Source organism: Boleophthalmus pectinirostris, unplaced genomic scaffold (assembly GCF_026225935.1).
Source record: "Boleophthalmus pectinirostris isolate CB_2022bp ecotype Guang Dong unplaced genomic scaffold, ASM2622593v1 HiC_scaffold_2, whole genome shotgun sequence".
NCBI lineage: Eukaryota > Metazoa > Chordata > Actinopteri > Gobiiformes > Gobiidae > Boleophthalmus > Boleophthalmus pectinirostris.
In genome coordinates, this window is record NW_026571152.1 from 20410365 (window position 1) to 20434187 (window position 23823).

At 35.7% G+C, this 23823-nt stretch overlaps 1 protein-coding gene across 2 annotated transcripts; it reads right to left on the reverse strand.

Moving 5' to 3' along the window:
- Positions 1–1677: 1677 nt before the first annotated feature.
- On the reverse strand, positions 1678–23370 carry parvb (parvin, beta). 2 transcript variants are annotated; one of them, XM_020935188.2, is made up of 13 exons: positions 23053–23370; positions 13516–13605; positions 12121–12191; positions 11191–11293; positions 8599–8739; positions 7582–7697; positions 7096–7154; positions 6989–7008; positions 6822–6883; positions 5429–5497; positions 5108–5209; positions 4394–4466; positions 1678–3293 (listed from the first exon to the last, which is right to left on the reverse strand). In XM_020935188.2, the coding sequence occupies exons 1-13, from the start codon at positions 23156–23158 to the stop codon at positions 3217–3219; spliced, it is 1089 nt and encodes a 362-aa protein (XP_020790847.1). In that variant the 5' UTR covers positions 23159–23370; the 3' UTR covers positions 1678–3216. The 2 variants fall into 2 exon arrangements, with proteins under 2 accessions (XP_020790847.1, XP_055011660.1); XM_055155685.1 differs by lacking the exon at positions 23053–23370 and adding an exon at positions 20492–20619.
- Between the last annotated feature and the right edge of the window lie 453 nt (positions 23371–23823).

Genomic DNA, 23823 nt, shown 5'->3' on the forward strand with positions numbered 1-23823 from the left:
AAATCAAAAATCCAAACAGGACCATGAACACTTATTTATCACTGACTCCTGAAAATGTGTTGTTTAAATCCATTTTGTGTTTTTGAGTTTTCGGACAATCTTAAAACATAAAACAGTGTTGCAAATGTGTACATTGTGTCACCATGGTAACTCCTAAACATTCCACCATTAGAGATAGATGTAGAACAATGCTAGCATAATGTAACATATAGAAATAGTCTAAACTAGGTCTCCACAGCAGAAGCTACAAGATGATAGAGTTCACAGACCACATTTTGGAAACCAGTGGTCAAGAGGACACTATAACTGTGAGATGTGTATATTACTTGATGTTTTTCTATCTCCTGTTCATGCATTTCATATTTGCAAGTGCCAATATCTATAAAACATGAAAATGACCTTCCCATTCTGTTTGATTTTTCAGACATTCATTCTTGGATATAAAACACACACACACACACACACATATAGGCCATATGGGGTGAACTCAGTCTCCATCCCCTTTAATAATTCAGACAGTGAATCCACGGTGCACAGCTCATGTTAGCAGGTCTCCAAGATGCACTGACAGCCCCAGAGCATTTCAGAGAGGTCCAAGTTATGCTACAGAGAGGTCCAAGTCTAGCCTACAGTGATCTTTTGGGACCAGGGGCTGAGTGACTGTCAATACAACGCTACTCCTAATTCAACCTCATGAGACTAGATAAGATGCTTTTAAGAAAGAAGCGCGGGTGTTATAAGGCTTTTAGTTCACAGTGAGAGACGTAAGAGGCAACATGATGGCAAGTTGACATTTATGGCTTTTCTAAAAAAAAAAGTGCATATGACACGTTTTCATGTGATCTTATTATTGCTTGGTTTGGTGGGATAGTACTTAAATACTGATCTTAGTTTTACATTAGTAAAGTTAGTAAGTGTAAGTTAGTGAAGAAAAGCTGAAAAGAAAAAAATTTAAGTAATCAAGGAAGTAGTGCTGAGTAAAATTCCATCCAAAATACAAGTTTATTTTCTGATATTCTAAACATGAATTTAAGAAATCATAAAATAGATATTCTGTAAATTATTAGACAGCCTAAGCTTTAGCCTTCTTTACAGTATGGTTGCTGGGTTGAGGTTAAGGTACACTTTATTGTCCTCAAAGGCAAATTTGTCATCTGCATTTGACGCATCCTTCAATGCTGCTGGTGAATCTTCTCAGGAACAGGGACCCATCTCCGTGATGTTGTTGCTAGACTTGGTCAGGACTACCTTAGATTTGACATGTGGTGCATGTTTTGTGTTGATGGGAGAAACATGAAAACTCCACACAGAAAGAAACTAAGGTTATGGAACTGCCTCTACAGATGTCACAAATCTAACCTGGAAGTAAAATTATACACTTCACCAGAATTGTCGGTTAAATAGAGACAAGACTTTTAGTGAAATCTCTATGTTATATTATGTTTCAGTGAAATTAGTGGTCTAACCTGTCATATGCATTTTAAGTATATTACAAAAAAGGCACATTAAATATGAATAATGTAGTCAAATATATTAGTGGTAAAATAAAAAAAAAATGCACATGGAAACTTGCATACAGTAGAACTTGCTAAACTGCATGGGCAAAACATAGAGGCAATACCAACACAAAAGAAAACAATTAGAGAGAAGTAACATTACATAAAAGTGTGAAACTGATTGCAAAATAATGTTATGTAATTAATTCTACTCATTATTACAGATTAAGTCAAATTATTAATCACAAATTCTTCACATCATTTTGACCTGATTACAGAAAAGCGTCACCAAACAGATTCTTTCAAAAAGCATTGATTAGGAAATGGCCTCTTTTTCAGTGCATGTATTGTTTCCACATTGCACTGTGTTGTGTGCTGTTGTGTGCTGTGGTGCACTTAACAATAGTGAGCAAGTATAAGTAGTTTGTTTGTATTGTATGGGGCTTGTTTGAATAGAGCCATATCAGTCTCCATTAGTTGCCTGGATACCGCAAAGATGTCAGACACATGGACCTCCTGAACACTGCATTAAATCAAGAGGATGTGGAAAAATATAAATTAAAAAATTCGAAAATGATTTGATTTAATCACATAGATAACCAACATAATTTTATAACATAGTATATTGATCATATACCTCTGAACATTCTCCATGGAGATATATACGGTTTATGCCATACTGTGGAAAATTACAGCCAAAGGAACATTTCCATAGAGACCAGCAGAAGGAGACCCTCCTCCAGGTCAAATAAGAGTCAGGTCTGAGTGCAATAAACACAATAAAATGAAAAAAAAAAAAAAAAAAAAGCTTTTATTTCAGCCTGTTTTTGGCTAAAAAATGACATACCATGGTGTTTTTTTTACAGTTGCACTGCATAAAAGTTTTCTAGTGGAATTACATGCTTGTGTAGTTACACACTTACTTTTTCCATGGAGATGTTATTGCTTTGCCTATGTTGCCTGTTTTACACAGTACCTATGTCACCTTTGTTACCTATGTTACACCGTATGGCATTAAACTTATCTCCATGGACTCGTGGCACCAGCAGGTCAAGTTACATCTTTGGAGAGGCGACCCCACTAACAGTAAGAATGCAAGTTTTCACCAAGCAGTTTTGACCAATAAATACACTTAATACATGGTTCATCAGACAATGTCTTTTCTAATTTACTCTGTAAATTCTATTTGTTCTATTCTATTCTGTTTCTACATATATATTTCTCTATATATAAATGTATTTTTACAATTATTTAGCTTATTATGCAACAAAACTATAATATCAATGCATTGTTTTCCGAAATTCTAAATACCGGTAATAATATGAGTTCAATTTTCGGTGTGCACAAATATGAGAAGTATCAGCCGCCTTATCCTTTGAAAACCAAATTTACCCAACAAAATAACAAAATTTGGTTCAACAGTCTATTACCCTTTGGTTTTGTATTCTGCCCTCCCGCATTTTCCCGGGACACTTGCTTATTCAAATTCTCTCTGAAAGGTTGCGGAGTTTGTTCGGTCGCGGTTAACATTCGGCAAAGAATAAATAGTGACATTTGGAGGAGATGAAATATCCACATCCTGAGTTACTTCCCAAGGGTCATTTTGAATCATACATAGTAATGAGTAGAGGTCCTCCCAGCTGTCCCAGTGTCCAGACTGTACACGCAGTTATATATAGGCACAAAGCAGTGTTCAAATGCAATGATATCAGGCGAAGAGTCATTCTGTGTTTTTGTAGTTGGTGAAGAGGTTGTACAGAACTCTCAGGGTGGACTTGAGGTTAAGGTTGACCACATCTGAAAAGGAAAATTTGAAAAGTTAATAAATAAAGTTGATTTTCTTCAGCTCTTTTTCATTGTTCATAAAAGCCATAATGACAATGACAATATATCACTGTGTTGTGATCCGCGCACTGGTTCATCAAAGGTGTGCTACAATGCCAGATGCCCTTCCATAATTTATGTCAGCATTACAGAAAGCAGCAGGTTTTCCCACCAAGTTTGGGAGTGAGAAGGAGTACAGATGTTTTGCATAATGAACATATTTGATAATATTTCTTTCAGCCCACTAAACATAGATGGGTATATAGACTATATGTTTAAAATAGCTAGAATACACACCATTATGCTATGATATATTCACAGTATTCAGTCCAAGGTGGAATACCCCGTGCCCTACATATTCACTTATAAGGATCCTGATGAAATCCAGGTCTCCCTTGAGTTATTGTTACAGCCACAACATTGCATCATTTTATTTTTTACCCAGCATGCAACACCCCCCATCCCTTTATCTGGGAGCCCCCGTGACACTGTTGATATCATTAACAGATTTGGGCGCCTTTTCTTTGATTTTTAATGAACCCTCGAGATATGAGCAAACGAAGCTAAGCAAACTTCATGCAAATCAGGGCAAAGATGCAGTACAGTAGATTGGGGAAGGACTGCCTAGCCAGCATGAACATATAATGGCTTTAATGGTTCCAATTATGGAGAAAAACACATGGTAGTTTTGAATGTTTAGCTGGGAAAGTAGGATACATGGAAAATGCATAATATGGATGTTCAGATAATAAGGGGCACATATAGCAAGCATACAATTTTATCTAGTTCAGTAACAAATACTTAGTTCAATAACAAAAATACTTCTTCAACAACATATATAGAGTAGTTATATTTTGCATAAAGAGGGAAAGACTATATTTTTAAAGGAGAAAGTGGCTTAGTTTAGTGAAATACCTCCACCCATTATTTTAAAACAAGCGTATATTGCCATCTAGTGGTCAAAAGTAGAAGAAGTAGCTGAGTTTAACTGATCCATTTCACTTAAAATTTCACAACCTGCATTTGACATTATGAAATACATTTTTAAGTGTATACATTATATTGTGTGATACCTTCTGGTCTGGCTTTGGGTTTCTTCAGTCCTCCATCTTGCATAAGCTCAAAAGCAAAGGCGACATTGTGAACCTGAGTGGCACATAGGATAAAGACATGCAGAAGTGATTAATGGTTTGCATTGAATTGAAATTGCTTTGTCTGGAATGTTGCACAGTATGGCATTAACATGGTCTGTCTCCATGGATAGATACAGCCATGAAAAAATTACAGGTGTAATCTGTGGAGAGGCGACTAACTCACAGTAAGAATGAATTGAGGAATGTTTTTCACTGTGTTTTTGAGCAGTAAAAACACCTGTAAATACTACATAGGAGTGTTTAATGCCTTATTATGCAACATTATGCACTTCTAATTGTCATGATCAGAAATACTATTAAGGATGGGTTAACATAATTTTTTCTGTTGTCCCTCGCCTTTTCAAGAAATTGGCTTTCCCATTGTTTTACAATATATATGAAGTATGTATGTATGTAATATTTTATTTATATATATTTTTCTCTCTTGGCACAAAGTTAAAATAAAAATGAATCAAGCAATTTTAATATAAACTGAAATTTTAAGTAGTGAATAACTTTTGTATTTGGTAAATTTTATGCTTGGTACCCATGCTCAGTTTAATCAATTTCGGACAAAAAAAAAAAAAAATCAACAACAAACAAACAAAAAAAACATGCATTTTGTTATAATGCATGCATGTGTAAATAATTTACCTTCTGTTCAAAGTTCTCTGGTGTTAAAAAGAAGTTGTACAAAGGGACAAAGTAGTCTTCGAGCAGCCCCATCAGTAATATCAAGTAGACTCCATCTGCAAACTGGATAATCGCATACATTTAAGATAATGACAAAACCAGCCTCCATATTACTGTGCATGTTCATCATATCAGATCAGATTGTATCTATTTAATTATTCAAAGCAGAGTTACGCCTTAAATGAAGCCGAGACCCAAGGGCGACCCCCATGAATGAAACATGAGGCACTTACGATGACAGCATGAATAATGGAGCTATAAATCATGTTTTAGTCCACAAACCTGAGTCTCCAGCTCGGTCACCTCCAGGTTCAGCTTGTTCAAATGTTTGTTCACGAAGGTAATGAGAGACTGCCAAGAAAATAATAACTATATTTAGGACACTTTGTGGCAACATTTTATACAGAGAGGAATATAACTGATCATCTGTCTCCTCAGTGTGTAATGATTTGGAAAATGGCTTGACAGGGAGTTTTCAGATAGCAGATCACACTGAAAATATTGTAGTTGTTTAGAATAAAAATTTGGATTGTAGAAGGATTTTCTTTTTAAATATGCTTGTTTATCCACCTAATTCTGAATAGGCCTGTTACAATAGCACATTTTGAAACACAATATATCACTACAGAGAAATACTGAGATAATTAGATAAAGCGCTTTGAGTGCCTTGAAGGTGGAAAAGCGCTATAGAAAAATGTGACCATTTACCATTTACCATAAACGATAATACTAAAATTGCTTAATGCCACTGACACAAAGCAGGACAAAGAAATCAATTTCTAAATAGACAGTATCAACAAATACATGACAGAATGAGCCAACAATTCCCTATAGAAGCTATTTATTCTACCGTCTACAGCTCAAGTCTTATCATAGTACAGAAAAATGGTTAATATCTCCCCACTGTTGCAAGGAAATTGTACACACGATAAAAAATGAGCCCCAAAAAGATTGTTCCAGCTTTCATATATGAATGATAAGTTGATATAGTAATTATTGTGGCTTACTTCTGAATGCTACCAAACCGTACTTCTTTTATGTTAGCATTCCCTGTTAAGAGCAAACGTATTTCAACGGCAAACTAGAGAAAAAATTGCAGTTAAAATTAGATTGTATAAAATGCTAATGTGCCCCAGCAGGTCACAAATCACCCTTTCTGTGGGAGGCTTGAAAATATGCAAAATCAATCACTTTTGGCTGGAATAAGGTGGATACAACAGTAGATATTTTTGAAACTGCATACCTGCCTTCTTATTACTTTTATAATAAATAAAGAAGTCAGATACAAGAAATTAATGAGTGAAGGCCTCCATAACAATATTGTTTAGACTGTTAGAAGGGAGCAGAACTGAGCGTAGCAAGTAGTGAATGTTTTTATTGCTGAAAATTTATTATGTGGCATTTTAGAACCCTACATTATACAATTTTAAATTTTAATTCTTCAGATTATCACAGCTACAGCAAGTACAGAGATGTGCGGAGGGTTAGGATAGATTTTTTTTCATTGCAAGAATTAGAAGTTATAATAAAAGTTGTTTTTGCATAATATGTCTCCAAGGCTGAAGTAGCAAAATTTTCGTGTCAGTTTTGTTTATTTTACTTAAATTTACAGTGATATACATTTTAAGCCTGATGCCTTCTCGGATAAAAGCATGAAATTTAGAGAACTATTTACCGTTTTAACGACGTTGAGCTTGTCGGGTGCATGATCCAACAGAGTGTCAAAAGCGTCTCTCTCTGTGAACAAAAATAACCCAAAGGAAATTAGGAGTGGAGCAGAAATCATCAAGAGCCCATTTGCATAATGTTATAACTTGGACCAGATGTTCAGACGATACTTACCAAATCTTCCCAGCATCATCCTGCAAATGCCAAAACAGCCACCATTACATTACATTACATTTGTGACACAGACAGCAGAGGTTTTTATGAATGAGAATGGGACTTACTCTGTGGTACTGGTCAGCTCTTTGGTCACTACAGCAGTGTGCAGGATACCCTCTTGTTTCTATGGGAAAAAATTTAAATGGACTTAAATACAGTATATGGTGTTTTTCTATCTCCCCTGGACATAAGTGCTTTAAATCAAGGAATAACTCACTCAATTATGGTTAAGTACATAATCATGATTATTTGGCTCATAATTATTCAAATTACTATACCATCAAATTTAACTTGTACAGAATGATTAGAAAAGTGGCTTGGCTCTGGGTTTTGAAAGGCACAACAATACATAATTCTGAACAAAAGGTAATTTATTGTATTTTTGATTGCAACATTTTTGTAATTTTTGTAATAATGATTCTAATATTAATTGCACAGCTCTATTAAACACTGGAAATAAAACTGTAACCTCTGGGTAAGTGGGCAAATACTTTACTAGCTAAACATCTGCTGCCCATTTGAGTAAAAATGATTTGCTTAAGTCTATTTACCTTGACCACCACCACTTGTACTGAGACATGTTCAGGTAGTCTGATAGGAGCCTGGTAATGCATCGCCAAGGCAACAAGGAGGTACACAATTGCCACAATGTTCTTTGAATGAATAGCTGTAAGGGGAAAAAAAGTTGCAAAAGAGTTTAGTCTATTTATTTGTCAAAATGTTTGAAGGTGCACCATAAAACATTTTTGGTGGGGAGTCAGCCAGTTTTTTGTTTACATGGTTATGTTATTGCTTTGCCTGGAATGTTTCACAATATGGCATTAAACTTTTTTTTTTATCTATCTTCCATTCATTCCACTATGTTTTTTATTATCCCTCATTTTTACTGTGAGTGGTCTTGTGTCTCCACATTTTTTCAACAGTTTGTGCCCATAGAGAAAGACAAGTTTAATGCCATACTGTGTGACATTCCAGGCAAAGCAATGACATATCAATGGAGACAAACGTGCAGCGCATCTTTCATCAAAAAAGTTACACGGTACACCTTTAAAGGGACAGTTCAGAAAGCACCCGAAGCAAATCTATTATTACGTCAGACTGTTGATGTAAATGTCTGTGTCGATAGAATAATTTTAGAAGTAAAACCAACCTTGCATTTGAAGGATTTATGTCTGAGCAGCAGGGAGTTGTACTTCCTGATACAAAGCTTGGCAGCAGTGGACTGATATATTAGAAAATAGTCCCTCAACATACAACGATTCATGCGATGCAAGGTTAGTTTTATTTCTAACATAATTCTATCAACACAGACATTTACATCAATAGTTTGGCGTAATAATAGATTTTCTTCAGGTGCTTTGCGGAGTGGGTAAGAGTGGTTTTAGTGGCAGGATAACTATGGCCATTGACATGCACTAGCCTGGCACCAGCGACCTCTGCAAATACAAGGACTGGATGGAATATTTTTTAAAAGTGTTTCCACACATCTCCAACACTTTGGCTTACTAGGAAATGAGGTCTTATGTCCAAATTCCGAACTGTCCCTTTAAATTGTTCTTGTAACTCACAGTCGACGCTCCACTCGATGGTCCATCCGTGGGGGCGGAGCTGCTCGTTCACTGCCTCCAGAACAGTTGTCAGCTTCTGCTTCTGCCCGATCTCAGACTGGGTCACCTCGGCCACGTTCAGCTTTCGACCCGACAACTGCTCTGTAAAGTAACAAAGACTAAACAGTAACTAAAGTGGACCAGAGTAGTGCTTTTGCATGTTATATAAATGCAGTAATATTGTTGTGTCATTGGGTAACACTATTTATGCTCACTGTAAATATGATACCTCTATTATGTTCTCTAGAAGAGTTTGTGATTTAGTTCTCCGTGTAAGTGTGCAGATACTTATGTTGAAGGGTTTAAGTCTGTATACAGTCACATCATGGGGACCTGCCTTCCTTATAGGGACAAAGATCAGGTCCTCATGAGGGAAATCCTTTATTATTACATCAACAACATAAAGATTAAGATTTGGGTTAAAACAGATGAAGGTTTAAGACTGTAGGCCTTTAGTTGTTTTTGGGTCGCTTGATCGGTCGATGGAGTCTGAGTGGACCAAAATTTTTATTAGTCTTTATATGGGAGCACAAGGAGAAGGTAGTGAGTGAATTAGCTGAAAATTTAGTTTTTTTTTCGGTATTTATAGTATGTTAAAAGGCAGATTAAACTCAAGATTCACAATTTCATTATGTTTAAATGCATTGATTCCTCGTACTTTTTTCTGCATAAGTAGAGCTTTTGTCACTCCCCCTTTTTAATCAACTTCAATAATTTATGTTATCCTATTAAGGTTTGGGTTTCGATTAAGAATAGGTAAGCCATAGCCAACTATAGCGGATCTGTCTTCAACCCCACATGTCTATAAGTGCAAGTCTGTGTTTACTTTTTTATCTCAACAAAATGAAATCCTTCAGTTCTATCATCATGTTCCTGGGTTCACAGATAAAAACAGACAAGTTAGAAAGAAATGCTCTTCTGGACTTTTTCTATCACAGTGGATTTTGTTCTTCTATAAAAGAATAAGACATATGACTCATGAAGTACAAGTTCAGAAATACAAAAAAAAATAAGACATACACAACAGAAAACTAGGAAGCTTTGAGAGTCTCGATGGTGTGGGCGTCCAAACACAAAAGAAAGGGTACAAACTAAATAAAATGAAAAAATAAATAAGTAAAAACAATAAAAGAAAAATAATGAAAAAAATCAACAAAAAGGATTACTAGTTCATTGGTGTTGTTTGTAAAATGGTAAATATTGGTTTCACATTTGAGTGAGGAAGACTGAAAAATGTAATTGGTGAGATGTTTTGATTTCATGTATGATGAAATATTTTGTCAGTGAAAACAATTTGAGGGGGTGATAGAAAACAACAAGATTACAGTTGAGTTTTGACAGAGGCACATCAGGTGAAATAATTTAGTTGTTTGATGGTTTCAAAGATTTACAATGCAAAATATATGGGAAAATGTCAAAGAAAATAGGAAATAGGGAATAGTATAGTACTAGGGAATAGTATAATTCTCAATGAGAGAAAAAAATCTTTCATTTTCTGGATTTGATAAGGCACTGGCAAATTCTTCACACATTTACAAATATCTAATGACTTTTAAAAATGTAATCCCCCACTCAAGAAAAATTAATAAAAAAAATATACATTTACAAAATTATGGATTCATTCATCTTTTTCCCCTATTTCATTTTAACTTCTACAAAAAAAACAAAAATTGTACCATAACCTGCCACCGGAGGGCGTTGTGGCTGAATGCTGAGTACCTGGCATTCCTGGTACACTTGATTTAGTTTGCATGTTTAGCAAATAAAAGAGGTCTTGTTCATTTTTAGATGCACAAATTAGTTCAGGTCACCTTGTAAATACCACTGTAATTCACATTTAAAGCGTCTTGCAAGAACATTGGCGTGTATGGGCAAGTATTCTATCTATTACATTTTATTTATGCTTTTTCATTTCATATTATTAGAAATGTGTTAGTAGAAAAGTGCATCAAAAGTCCTATATTACACAAAATTGATTCTTGTGAGTTTTAAGCCTTGTTAGAATGTTGTTACCTCCTCATAAACAATGTGGAGTTATATTTTGTTTCATTCACACAAGCTTGAGTAATCCTTTATTATTAGTCTGTCTACATCTCTAAAGCTCAGAATGCTCAGTTCCACCTTGTGATGTCATGTAGTGATAGTTTTAAAGTTCACATCTACTTTTTACCTTTCGTTCAGTAGAGATATGTAGGTAAGTAATAGAGTAGGCAAATTATCCAGATGATTCTCAACAATGTTAAAGGAGTTTGAAACACAGTGGAGCACTTGTCTCCCTGTATTACCACATGACATTTTCAGTTTGAGAGAAGAACTCAACCTAAAAAGAGTTGTGCGAATGAAACAAAACACAACTCCAGGTATTTTTGGGATGGGGAAACAACATTATAACATAGATCAGAAAACAGCGTAATATGGGCGCTTTAAAGATTATGGACAATACTGAAAGCATGCTGTGCGACACATGGTACCATACTAACTTCTACCACAAGAGGTCAGTGAAAAGAGGTTACGGTGTGAGAAACCTTGAGTGTGTAAAAGCCAGTGTCTCACCAAAGAGTTTCTGTAGCACCTGTCCATCATAACAGTCCTCCTCCAGGTCTTTGACGATGATCCTGTCCTCCTCTAGCTCACTGTTGATCCAGTCGATAAGCACCTGAGAGAAAGTCAAGGTTTTTCACTTGAATCATGTCTTTAAAAGTGGACAAGTGAAGTAGTTTATGAACATGTCAGGTAGAAAAAAAAAGATGACATTTTGAGAGTTCAGAATCCTTGGAACATTAAGATGAGTCAATCAGGATATATTTAAAGTTGCACTATGTAACTTTTCTGGTGAAGGGTCTGCCATGTGCTGGTCTGAACGCTTCACAGTATGGCATTAAACCTTTTTCGTGTTTTTATCTAGATGGAGACAAGCAGGTGATGCAACCAGGACAAGTTAAAAGTCAGTTCTGGTTAGAGCCGAGCCCACTCATAGTAAGAATGTGTGGTTTTAGTATATTTTTAGCAATAAAAAAAACACATGCCAGTGAATAAATGTGAATAGGTGAATTCATTTTGATAATAAAAATTCTGTCAACTGGACAATGTTTTTGACATCCAAGCTACTTCTTCAGTTCTGATCAAACTGCTGGGTGGACATTGCCTTATATCTGCCTGAAGAGAGGAGCTAACTACACTGAAATTAACACACCTATTTGTTTATTTTTGTTCGGTTGACAGAATTTAATTTTTATTTTGCTATGGATCCTAGCTGGACGACTGAGGGATTACACAGATGTACTATAAAGACTACTGTATATTCCACACTTATAAAATTGCTGAACGGTCACTATTCCTCTGTATATTTATAGTTCCAAGCCTCTCCAAGTTAATGGGCATCTATAGTATAAAAAGACTAAAAATAAGCTGAGTATGTAATTACTCTTGGGAGGCAGATGGTTTGCCCATGGCAACAACAAAAAGACCCATTTTACACCATACCTTAACCAGATCTTTAAATTTCAGGTTTTCTCTTGAGGTGGGGTCCAGCATGATCCTCTCTGCATTCTCCTCTGATTAACACAACAAAAGACAACATTAAAACTGTCGTTCATTTTATTTCACAACATTTAAATTTCCTGTTGCTATGCTCAAAGGCGGACACTGTTTTGGCCCTGGTGACACATTTGAGTGCTTCTGTCAAACTGTGATTCACACAAGACTGAAGACAGAGGAGGTCCACACCCACTTTCATTTCCTGCTCGTCCACAAAACAGCCCCTGATGATTTCACGCTCCCTACTGTAACTCTGTGTGACTTCTGTGACCCCAGACGTACAGAAGTCACCCTTTTTTTCTTTATTTTTTACCTCCGTCAAGGAGGTTATGTTTTTGCCGGCGTTTGTCTGTTTGTTTGTTTGCCTGTTAGCAACATAACTCAAAAAGTTATGGACCGATTTTGATGAAATTTTCAGGATTTGTTGGAAATGTGAAAAGGAAGAACTGATTTCATTTTGGGGGTGATCCGGAAGAAATCTTGGATTCTGGATCACTTTGAAATTTTTGTTAACATTGTGGTAAATGGGGCCAAAAATTTAGTTTCTCAATATCTCGGTTAATTATTGACCAAACCCCATGAAATTTGACTCAGGGATGGACAATGGGATCCTCTTTCATATTCCAAAGGCTGATCCGGATCTGATCCAGAAGACTGATTTTATCGCAATTTATATAAAAAATGGGGGTAGTCCTTGGCGGAGGTCTGCGCTCTCTGAGTGCTTTTCTAGTTTATTACAATTTACATTGTAGATTCTCATTGCATGCAAAACTATGAATGAACACAACACAAAATAAACCAAAAAATACACATATATTTTAATGTTTCTTTTTTTTTTTTTTAATAGTCACCCTTTGTTTTGATCACTACTTTGAATTACTGGCATTTCTCAACCCTCATAAAGCACACTGGTGAAGTGAAAACCATTTCGGGAGACTTCATCAAGAAACCCATTGAGAGAAGGGTTTGCAGTACTGGCAACAAAGCAAAGGGTGGCTATTTACATAATTTCATATATCATGCATCAAATATTAGATGTCTTCTATCTCAGATGTAGAAAATAGTAAATATATACAACAAAAAATAAATAAAAATTGAGAGAGTGTGTCCAAACTTTTGACTGGTAGTGCATTTTATACTTTAGGTTAGTGACATTAAAACTTTAGATTCAAAAATATGCTAATTAAAAGCCAATTGTTCATGTAATAAAGTAAGATTAGTTTTCCCCCAGTACAGAAATTGTAAAATCAACTCTTCGGATCAAGAAGAAACATGTCAAAGTGTGAAAGTGGTTGTCATACTGTGTAAGGATATGGAATATAGAATAGAGGAGTTCAGTACCCAGCAGTGTGTCCTCTGGGTGGATCTCAGTCCCTGAAGGCAACATGGGAGCGTTGATGGCATTTTTCCCCTCCTCGTGAAGATCACTCACTACAGACAAATACAAGAATTTAATTATAATAAAATACAATATATAACACTTAAATGAGAACCTGGTGTCATGTGAAAACCAAATGTGTTTCTATAACTACTGACAACTTGCTTTTATGAAATGCTGTTGTGTATCTATACTATATTTATTCAATTGCAGTTGTTTAAAGGTGCACTGTGTAAGTTTTTTGGTAGAGGGTTTGCTACCTACTTGCCTCCAAAGAGATATTATTCCTTTGCCTGGAATGTTCCATGATATGACATTACACATATCTATCTAGCATTTATCCGGTACAGGTGTTTCTATTGCTCAAAAATACAATCATTCCTTCTGTGAACAGGGCGATTCTCCACTGATCTGAATTGTAATGTAGCATAGTGTTGCAACCTGCTTCCTCGTGATAGATACGTTTAATCTATACTGTGGAACATTCTAAACAAAGCAATAACATTTTCATAGAAATGTTACGCATTGTACCTTTAACGCTTATATTGTTGGTATGACTCGCCTCTCCACAGGTCTGACCTGTAACTTGGTCTGTAACTATAACTGTTACAATCTGTATCTATGTGTCTAGCAGCATACATAGCAATTATATTTCCAAGGTGACAAACTCTCCACCAGAAAAGTTACCCATTGGACTTTTTACCAATATTGCAGTAGTGAATTTCTTCCAGAAAACAAAAATATATATTGAGTCCATATACTAGTTTCCATTTGCATTGAGAAAGACCAGACACTTCCTCCTGTCCAGCTCTCCTTCCCCTGTGCTGCTGATAGGATTGTGTGAGTGGTGTCCTTTAACTGCTCCCCATGACAGCCATTTGTTTATATTTTTATATATTCAACACTTGAAATTTTAGTAGTAGTGAGTTGTAAAAAAAAAAAAAAAAAAAAACTTTCTTTAGCCTGCCTATGTTTATGAAGCTTATTATTAAAAGCTGTATGTATTTGTTTTAATATATTGTATGTATAATGCCGTATGTATTTGTTTTAAGAAAAGTACATTTGAATTGAACAAGAACACAAAAAAGATTATCTTACCACTCAGCCCTATACTGTATTTAGCATTAAGGTTGTCTAAAGTGGCCTACTAGTATCAAAACTAGATGCTCAAGTGAATGCTAAAAAAATACATTAAATGGACAAAATTTGACATTTCCTGAACAGTTTTAGATTGCTTTTGAGATTTATCAAAGCCCTTTAAAATGCTATGTCACCCCAGTGTTCAAAACGTATCAATTCTATACCATTGTGGTATCAAAATTGGCAAAAAGTATCACACTTGGCGGGGGTTCTACACTCATCTGTATGGTGGAATATTGGAATCATGGTGACACAGTGCATACCTTAGCAAACACAATGAAAAAAAGTTTAACGATAGTCTGAAAATTCACAAAAAAATACAGAATGGATGTAAACATAAACCGCTCAAACGGTGCGAGATACAGGACTACATTCATACCATACTCCATACAACTGTATCTGTTACCTGTTACCCTTATGTAACAGATAATACTCCCTACAACTGTACAACAACTCACCCTTATATAACGGTCAATCCTATGTTCTGACAATCATCATTTCATTCTTGCACTGTCTTCCTATGACCTCTTGTATTTTATTTTATTACTTATCTTTCTATTTTGACATTTTATTTCTTATCTTTCTATTTTATTTTTACTTGTACATTTACATTTATATAATTATGCCTTATTTGACACCTGTCTCTTGCTATCTTCTTTTGCTACTTATTTAGAATTTATTTTGCCTTTTATATTTGTGCTCTTTGTTATTATATTATTGTGAGTTATTGTGAGCTACTGTGTCCAAATAATTTCCCTTGTGGATCAGTAAAGTTTGTTTAAGTCTAAGTCTAAGACTAAGTCTAAGTCTAAACAAAACTGCTGGTTGATGCTATCCAGCTTGTGATTTTATGTGGTAGAGACTTGTTTAAGAGCACCAATCAGATCTTAATCCACTTCTAAGTCAGTTCTTTCTATTCATATTGTGTTAAAATAAAGCTCAGATTAAAGTCTAGCAAGCCCCAGACAGAGCAATGCTTACAGTTAGCATCACAACCCCAGGGAGTGTTGATGACAGCCTATAATCCTTAGTCTCAAAATTAAGACAGAAAGTTCATATTGTGAAACACTATTTATCACTGCATATTCTTAGTGTGTGTAAAAGTCCATACACTGCAGTCCAGAGACTCGGCAGATTTAGGGGCTTTCTCTACTAATGGCTTGCTTTTATAGTCGTACACTTCAATTTGTGAGCGCAGCAACCGCACAACAATCAATGCTCTCTTAGCTCAATGCATTGACTTTGCTATTTATACAGCCCCAGTATAGGACACACACACAAAACGACCTTCAAAATAAAATGATAAAATATAAAGTATGTCCTTTAATGGTCCTATATTACACAAAATTGATTCTTGTGAGCTTTAAGTCATGTCATAATGTTGTTACCTCATCAAAAACATACCTGAAGTTGTGTTTGTTCATTCACACATTTGAGTAGCGTTATTAGTCTATCTGCCTCTCTTAAGCTTAAAGTGAGTTAAACTTGAATTAAACAAAACACAACTCCAGGTATGTTTTCGATGAGGACACAACATTAGAACATCAATGGGTTATAAAGTCAATGGGTTCAATGCCAAAGACGATGACTTATGAGATGACTGGAGAGGAAGGGTCCCTGGTGGGTTCTAATCAGATTTGGGGGGGTCCTTCACAAATGGCAAATCAGATAAAAATGCTAAACTTAAAGCAGGCAATCTCACAACAGATCAGTCATTTAGATTACTGCCTCTTTTCTCAATGATAGTCCAATTTCCTGTCTAGAGAGTGGACAGGATTTCAAAATTAAAGCATGGTCAAAGATATGCACGGTATACAGTAGAGATACAAGAGTAAATGCTCAATCAGTCTGAATGGTCGCAATTAGTAAATTGCAAAGACTGCAATTATGTAAGATGCTTATTTCATCAATAAAGATATCCATTATGTATAAATTACAATCTGCTAAGCCTAAAGTCATTCTGATGCCAAGCAAGAAAAAAAAAAAGAGATAATTTGAGATAGAAACAATGGATGGATAAATAGGAGGACATTTATGTGGTGGAAAACATGAAAACATTGGGTATTTGAGAAAAGATGGAGAAAATGGATTGTTTACAAAGGTCACTCCAATGAATACTCTGCTAATGTTTTGGAAGAATCCCAAATATTATTTTTGTTTGTGAAAATGTGAAAAAGCACAAATAAAAGTAAAGTTAAAAAAAAACAAAAAACAAAAAACTGCTAACCCTGTAGTTTAGATATCTACAAAGATGTTTCAAAATACATTCAATTCGTGCAGTTCATATTTCTTTTCTCAAGCTTAGCACTTTGATCAGAAATCTACAATTACAATTTTAATCCAGTCTTATCAGAAACAACAAAATAGCCTTCATACTAAATATAAACACACGTAGTTTCCGATTTGAAACTGAGGGTGTTAAAACTACTTTACCACAACACAAGAGAGGTACATTTTGATGACCACAACTTTTATAAACTAATTATTTAAAATGAAAGAAAACCTACTACAAATATTGATGTATACTTTGTTCTCTTCCTCTATTGATCATGGCTACAAAAATACTATTACTTGAGTAGAACTAAAAAATTTTTTTTTTAAATTACAAGTTAAGTAAGGTCAAGGAAAATGTGCTACTAAAATTTAGCATTTGCTACTTAACAACTAAAAACTAAAATGCCTTGCTGACATACTAAAACAAGTTGTATTCAAATAACTCTCAAAGTACGTAACCTGCTAAAATTACCGTTGTTGACCCCACGCAGCTCCTAAATGTGTAACATATTGGGAAGGTAGCAAATCCCGCTTCTCTATTTGAACACGTTCAGTTCCTCATAAAGCCATGGACTAAACCAGAATTACCTTGTTTCTTCCTCTTGGTACCGCACAGAAGCCCCGCCATGGTTCGGACCCCTAACGCAGTCTGGTAATGCCTGATTTTGAGTGTCTCTGAGCGGGGAGAGTGGTGGGACTTGGGACTGGGAGCCTCCTGACGTGGTTATTTCTGTCCCACCCACAGCACCCCAGCACCCCCCACCTCCCCGCTCTGGTTACGGGACGCTACTGTGTGTGTGTGAGTGTGTGTGTGGATACATATAAACCTATTGAGGATTATCAGGTATGATTTTTGATTAATTTATTTTATGCAACAAAAGAATATTTAATTGAAAGTAATGATACTGTATTTCAATTTTGTAATGGCTTGTTTATTTAGCATAAAGGTGCACTATGTAACTTTTCTGGTGGAGGGACTGACACCAACTTGTCTCCCTGGAGATGTGATCGCTTTGGCTGGAATTTCCGGAACAGTGTGACATTAACATATCTATCTGCTACAGGTGCCAAAAACTCCTATAAGCATACATAGCACTTTGGTCTGGTGGGGTCAACTGCTTGTCTCCATGGTGATAGATATACTGTATGGTTATCTATGACACCAATGGATCATTATGTTATAATTTGGACATTTAAAATAGTAATGTTGACCTAAAATGACTCAATGAAAGAAACAAGCCTGATGACTTTGAGAGCGTAAATGAGAAGGAGGAACCACTAAAACATATTTAAAAGCTAGAAAAAGTCAATATACAAAAGTCTTCTGTACAAATGTAAAACTAGTTACACAACACGACCATTCAATAATGGTTTTGTAGTTGTAAACTGCATCAATCAGTTAGTATTTGTGCAAATTTACTCACAATTGAATAAGTGGAGACAGGATCATTTATCTTCTGTAAGTCTATTAGTAATGCTCTAAGTGAACAGTCCTTTGGGAATACAGTTAAACATGTACTAAGCCAAGTACTTTCAATATGGAGACTATAGACTAAAAGTGCAATGAGTGAGTAACTACCATGGGAGCATATGGAAGATTGAAATCGATCTATGTTACTGGTTTTCCTTGTCCCGAGAGAGGAGGGGGAGGAAGAAGAGGAGAAGAAGAAATAGAGAGAAAGAAGAAGAGGAGGAGGAGAAAAGAGAGAGAGATAAAGAGGAAGAGGAGAGAGAGAGATTGGAGGAGGGGTTAGTGTGTCAAATATAAATAATTTTGGTGTACGGAAGAGACTTTATATAGCCCTGGTTATTTACACCAGTCAAGGCAACAGTGAGTAAGAGTGGCAGCAGGGAGGAGGTCACCAGTTATACAGGGGACTGACACATAAACAACACAATATCAGAAATTGGTAAATTGCTTCCCCTGTGTTTCTTTTATTTAGATAGCAATTATGAAAGGTCCCATACTGTGCAAAAATTAGCTTTTAGCCATGTTATAATGTTGTTACCTCATCAAAAACATGCCTGGAGTTATGTTTTGTTACATTCACACGTGTGAGTAACCCTGCATTATTAGTCTCTCTACATCTCCAAAGCTCAAATTGCTCTGCTCCTCCTTGTGATGATGATGCACTGGTTTCAAGTTAACAGCTACAGTACGTTTTATCTTTTGTGTAATTCTGGGACTGAAATGATCCAAGTGATTCTAGTGAAGGTTTATGGGGTATAAAAACATGGAGCACTTTCTGTACATACATAACATCACAAGATGGAACAGGGTGTTTTCTGCCTGTGAGAAGAACTCAGCCTAAATATGCAGGGGTTATTTGTTAAACGTGTGAATGAAACAAAACACAACTCCAGGTATGTTTGTGATGAGGAAACAACACTGTAACATTGATCAGAAAATATCATAATTTATACCCTTTAAAGCAACGTATATGAATGGCCATATTAACAAATAGGTACTACTGTAAATTCAAGCCAACATGTGTAAAATTAGCACAGATATCCTGAACAAATTAGGACGATTAAGTCATAAGTTTACATAAAATAGTAAAGTAATACACAGTGAGTGACTAGTGAACTGTTACTTAGGCTTACGTCAATGCTGTCTATGTCAGGCCTTCTTGGTGGGAGACAGGGAGACATTTTAATAGTGCTAAAAAATCACATTACATTTGTTAATGCAGCACAAAAAGAGCAGCCTACTTTGCAGAACAAACCCAAAGTAATAACAAGTACAATCAGACTTGCTGTATGTAGAGTAACAAAAACTAATTATTATTGCTTATTCATTATAGTTGTGTCTACTATTTTTATTTTGCTATTAATGTATATTACTGAGAAACAGGTACGTACCATGTTCCACTTTCTAGAAGGAGTAACTATGTGTTCTTATGTGTTTCTGTAAACCTAATCCTAACCTAGCCCATTCTACCTGTTCCCAGTTCTAACCCTAACCTCAACCTGTTTGAGAAATAAACTAATGTAAAAATATCAAAATATCAGCAAACATAAATCTGTGTAGTTGCAGAACATAGATACCTTGATTGTCTTAAAGGACAAGGTTTTCAAAAGTATCGGAAATCAGATACTAATCAATTCTTAAACTATATCAAAACTAGATACTCTTTTGAGCAAGATATTTAAAAAGTCACATTCACAGGACAGAAATGAAACTTTTCTGAAGACCTTTAGAATGATCTTGAGCTGTATCAGAAGTGATCATAAAAGCACACAGACGGCCATGAACCACTGGAGCCTACCTGGACGAGTGAGCGATTACTCCAATATAAAACTGAATGTTAATAAAAGAAAGTACAATGATTTAATGTTGAAAATCATATTCTACTGTCAGGAAAAAAGTGTTTTAATTGCCACTGTGGTATCGGAATCTGCGAGCCTATTCCTTAGTATTGAAATCGACCCCATGAGAATCCACTAGTCACAATTTAGTTGAACACAGTAAAAAGATGTAACCATTAAATAAAAATATATGCCTATTATGTAAATTGTACTCACTCTTTAAATCCATGGGCACTTGTAAAACTAAAAGCTGATGTTTGTTGCCTGAAAAAAGCCACTACATGATTGATAGTACAGTATAGTATATTAATACTGGCAAGGGGTGGACCTAAAGACTCTTGGAAAAAAAATTGACATTTTTGGCTGTTTCTCACTGTCAGCTGCAACGGGCAAACTGGAACTGTCAGATAAAAACATACTTCCTTAAACTATATCAGGACTTAGTCAGGCCAGTGGAGATGGGGCAAAGCTGTCAATACTAACAACCCATACGAGCATAAGGACACGTGGTAAACTCATACCTGCAGTTAGGTGGCACTGATATTGCCTGAAATCTATTTTGTTACATTATCCAGATGAAAAGAATGGAAGTTTGTTTGTAATCAACTCTTTAGCAGTCTTTTTAGTACATTTTATTAGGGTAGCCCAGTATATCGCAATTTAATCAAAATTTCTGTTTAAGTTGGTGCATACAGTGTCCTCTGTGGAGAACAAAATATTCTATTGTTTTATAGAAATATGTTCTGAAATTAGTTTATCCATTCATATTTCAGTATATTCTCTCCAGTGTTGCTCCTGAAGAAGTTTACAATGTGCAGAATCCTACTTTTTAAATATCTTGTAAATCTAATCAGAAAATGTTCATTTTGTCTTTTTCCCCGAACTGGGGGATGGTTCTGAAGATGGCTCGCAATACATCTCCTACTGTATGGTCTTTAAAAAGAACCCAATAAGTTAATATTGTAATCTAATCGCAATCTCAATACTTGTCGGAAAAATAATAACTTTTTTTTTTTTCAAAATTGCGCAGCCTTATTCGGTATGAGTAAATTTTTCCAGTTGAACCATTTGTGTCATGTAGACATTATTTCAACAGTCTCATTCACACGTTTGACTGAATTTGACCACAGAGGGGCACTGTAATCACCACTAAAAGAAACCACTGAATTCTATTAAAATTCTAGAAAACCAATGTTTAAAAGTAGTTCCACATAAAATAAAATAGAATGATTCATTATATCCAGATGAATCATTTGTGTTATATTTAGGCATGGTTATGGCATTAAGAGAAACAGATATTTTGAACAAAGAGAACTGAAATTTAAAAAGTGCACTATGTAACTTTTCTAATGAAGCGTTCGCCAGTTGCTTGTTTCTATGGTGATGCTTTTACTTTGCCTAGAATGTTTCACAGTGACATTAAACTTGTAAATCTCCATAGAAACAAGCAGGTGATACCATCAGGCTGATTTACAAATTAGATCTGTGGAGAGGTGGCCCCAATCAAGGCAAGAATGCAGGTTTTTCAAGGTATCTTTGAGCAATAAAAAGACCCGTATCTGCATAAAGCAAAACACATGAGTCTAATGCCATACTGTGAAACATTCCAGGCAAAGCAGCAACATCTCATCTCAATCAGAAATCACATAGTGCAACTTTAAGGCAAAATAATAATAGTTCTTCACTCACCATGTGCTCTTAAACTAGTTCTGGGCAAGTCTACCTAACAAAGCATATACCAGAGTAAAGTGTGGCATTATGGGTGGTAAGCTGTCTACCTAAACAGTGTCTCCTCATAGGTTATATGGAAACCCCACCTTCCAGAAGAATGTATGGAACTTAATGAGGTCTCTAAACAATTAATAGGTCTATTTGCTTGGATGGTGGTCTTTTCACAGTGTGCCCACAGAGACACATGGCTGTCAGCACACACACATATACACACACATAAACACACACACACACAAGGGCGTTAAACCTGCAGCTGTTGGCTTCACAGACAGGCCCTGCTCTGCTCTGTCCCAAACAGGAATGGGTCATCTCTAAACGGGACAAAAATAGTTCTACTCACAGTCACAACTACATTCTTATACGAGAATAAGCTTCAGTATTGATGCCAGGACTAAACTGGTTGTAAAGTAGTTAAATTAGTGTAGTAGCCCTATATAAAAAAATCTCCTACTTACAAAAATTCATATAGTTTATTACCTAGAATTTAAAACAACAACAAAATCTCGACTAATCCACGATAAATCCATGACTATTCTAAAACCTGACCAAGAATTTGCTAAAAAAAAAATCTGAAAAAGTAAAACATTTTGAGTAAAAGTAAAAAATCTGGGGAAAAAGAAAAGTAAATAAATATCTTTTAAAAAATCTTGAATGCAATATACTTTAAAAATGTACTCTAAAACATAGCAAAGCCGTCCAAATCCCATTAAAACCTTTATCTTTATAACCTTGCATTCTTGACACGGGTCACTCAATTGACTGTAGCTATAAATACGCGCAGCCTCATGATAACTAAACGTAAAGCTGGTATTTGACATTGTCTCCTTGTCTAGTATTATTGTGTTGTTTACGACTATTTAAACCCACAGACAATACAAGCATTAAAAACTATAAAAATCGTTTGGTTCAGTACAGCTGCTTGTGATAAGATCCTGGAGGCGAGTGTATTTTAATAACGGATCATGTGATTACAGGACCATGGACAGAGGGGACAACCGGTGGATTTTATCAAGCAAAAATTCACAGATAATTTCAAATTCACTTACCGTCTTTAGACTTCTTCTTGCGCACCAGAGTCCCCCCTAATTTACCCAGAAATGACTCGTCCTTTTTCATCTTAGCGGTGCCAGAGGAGCCTGTAGTCCCAGACATAGTTGAATTGATGTTATTGTCCCGTGTCTTACAGTAAAAGCAGTCGTAAAATGAACTCTCTCTCCGGACTGTGAAGTATTCAGACGCCGGTGCCAAAAGTCCCTCCCCAAAAGCGCAGACGCGTGCCAAGATTTGGGCAGAGCGCTGTTTGGGGGCATCAATGGTGAGGCAAGAATGACTTACACGTGAGACAGGCTTTATTTGCGGACATCCCTGCTGAGTATGCATCTCACAGCGCCATCCAGTGGTAAATTGCTGAAGCATACTGGCTTTCACATGGTATTAGTCCAGAGGTGGGTAGTAGGGCTACTACTTAGTTACATTTACTTTGGTAGTTTTTACAGAAATTGTGGATCTTGGAGTAGTTTTTGGACACCATGTCTTTTTGCTTGGGATCCATAATACATGATGATGCAGACTACACAGATTTCATTCTGGATTTGCCAGGCAACATGCTTTTATTTCTACTTCAGAAATATGTTTTAGGGTGTAGCAGTACACTTACTTCTGTAAAGGTTTTTGCTACTTTGTCTTACCATCTTCTACATGTGACAAAAGGATGTTGTTGATCATAATCATATGACTTGATCATTTCTTGCACCACTCTGAGTTTCTTCTCATTTTTAAGGTGTGATGTTTTTGACAACATCACATTTTGTGGATTA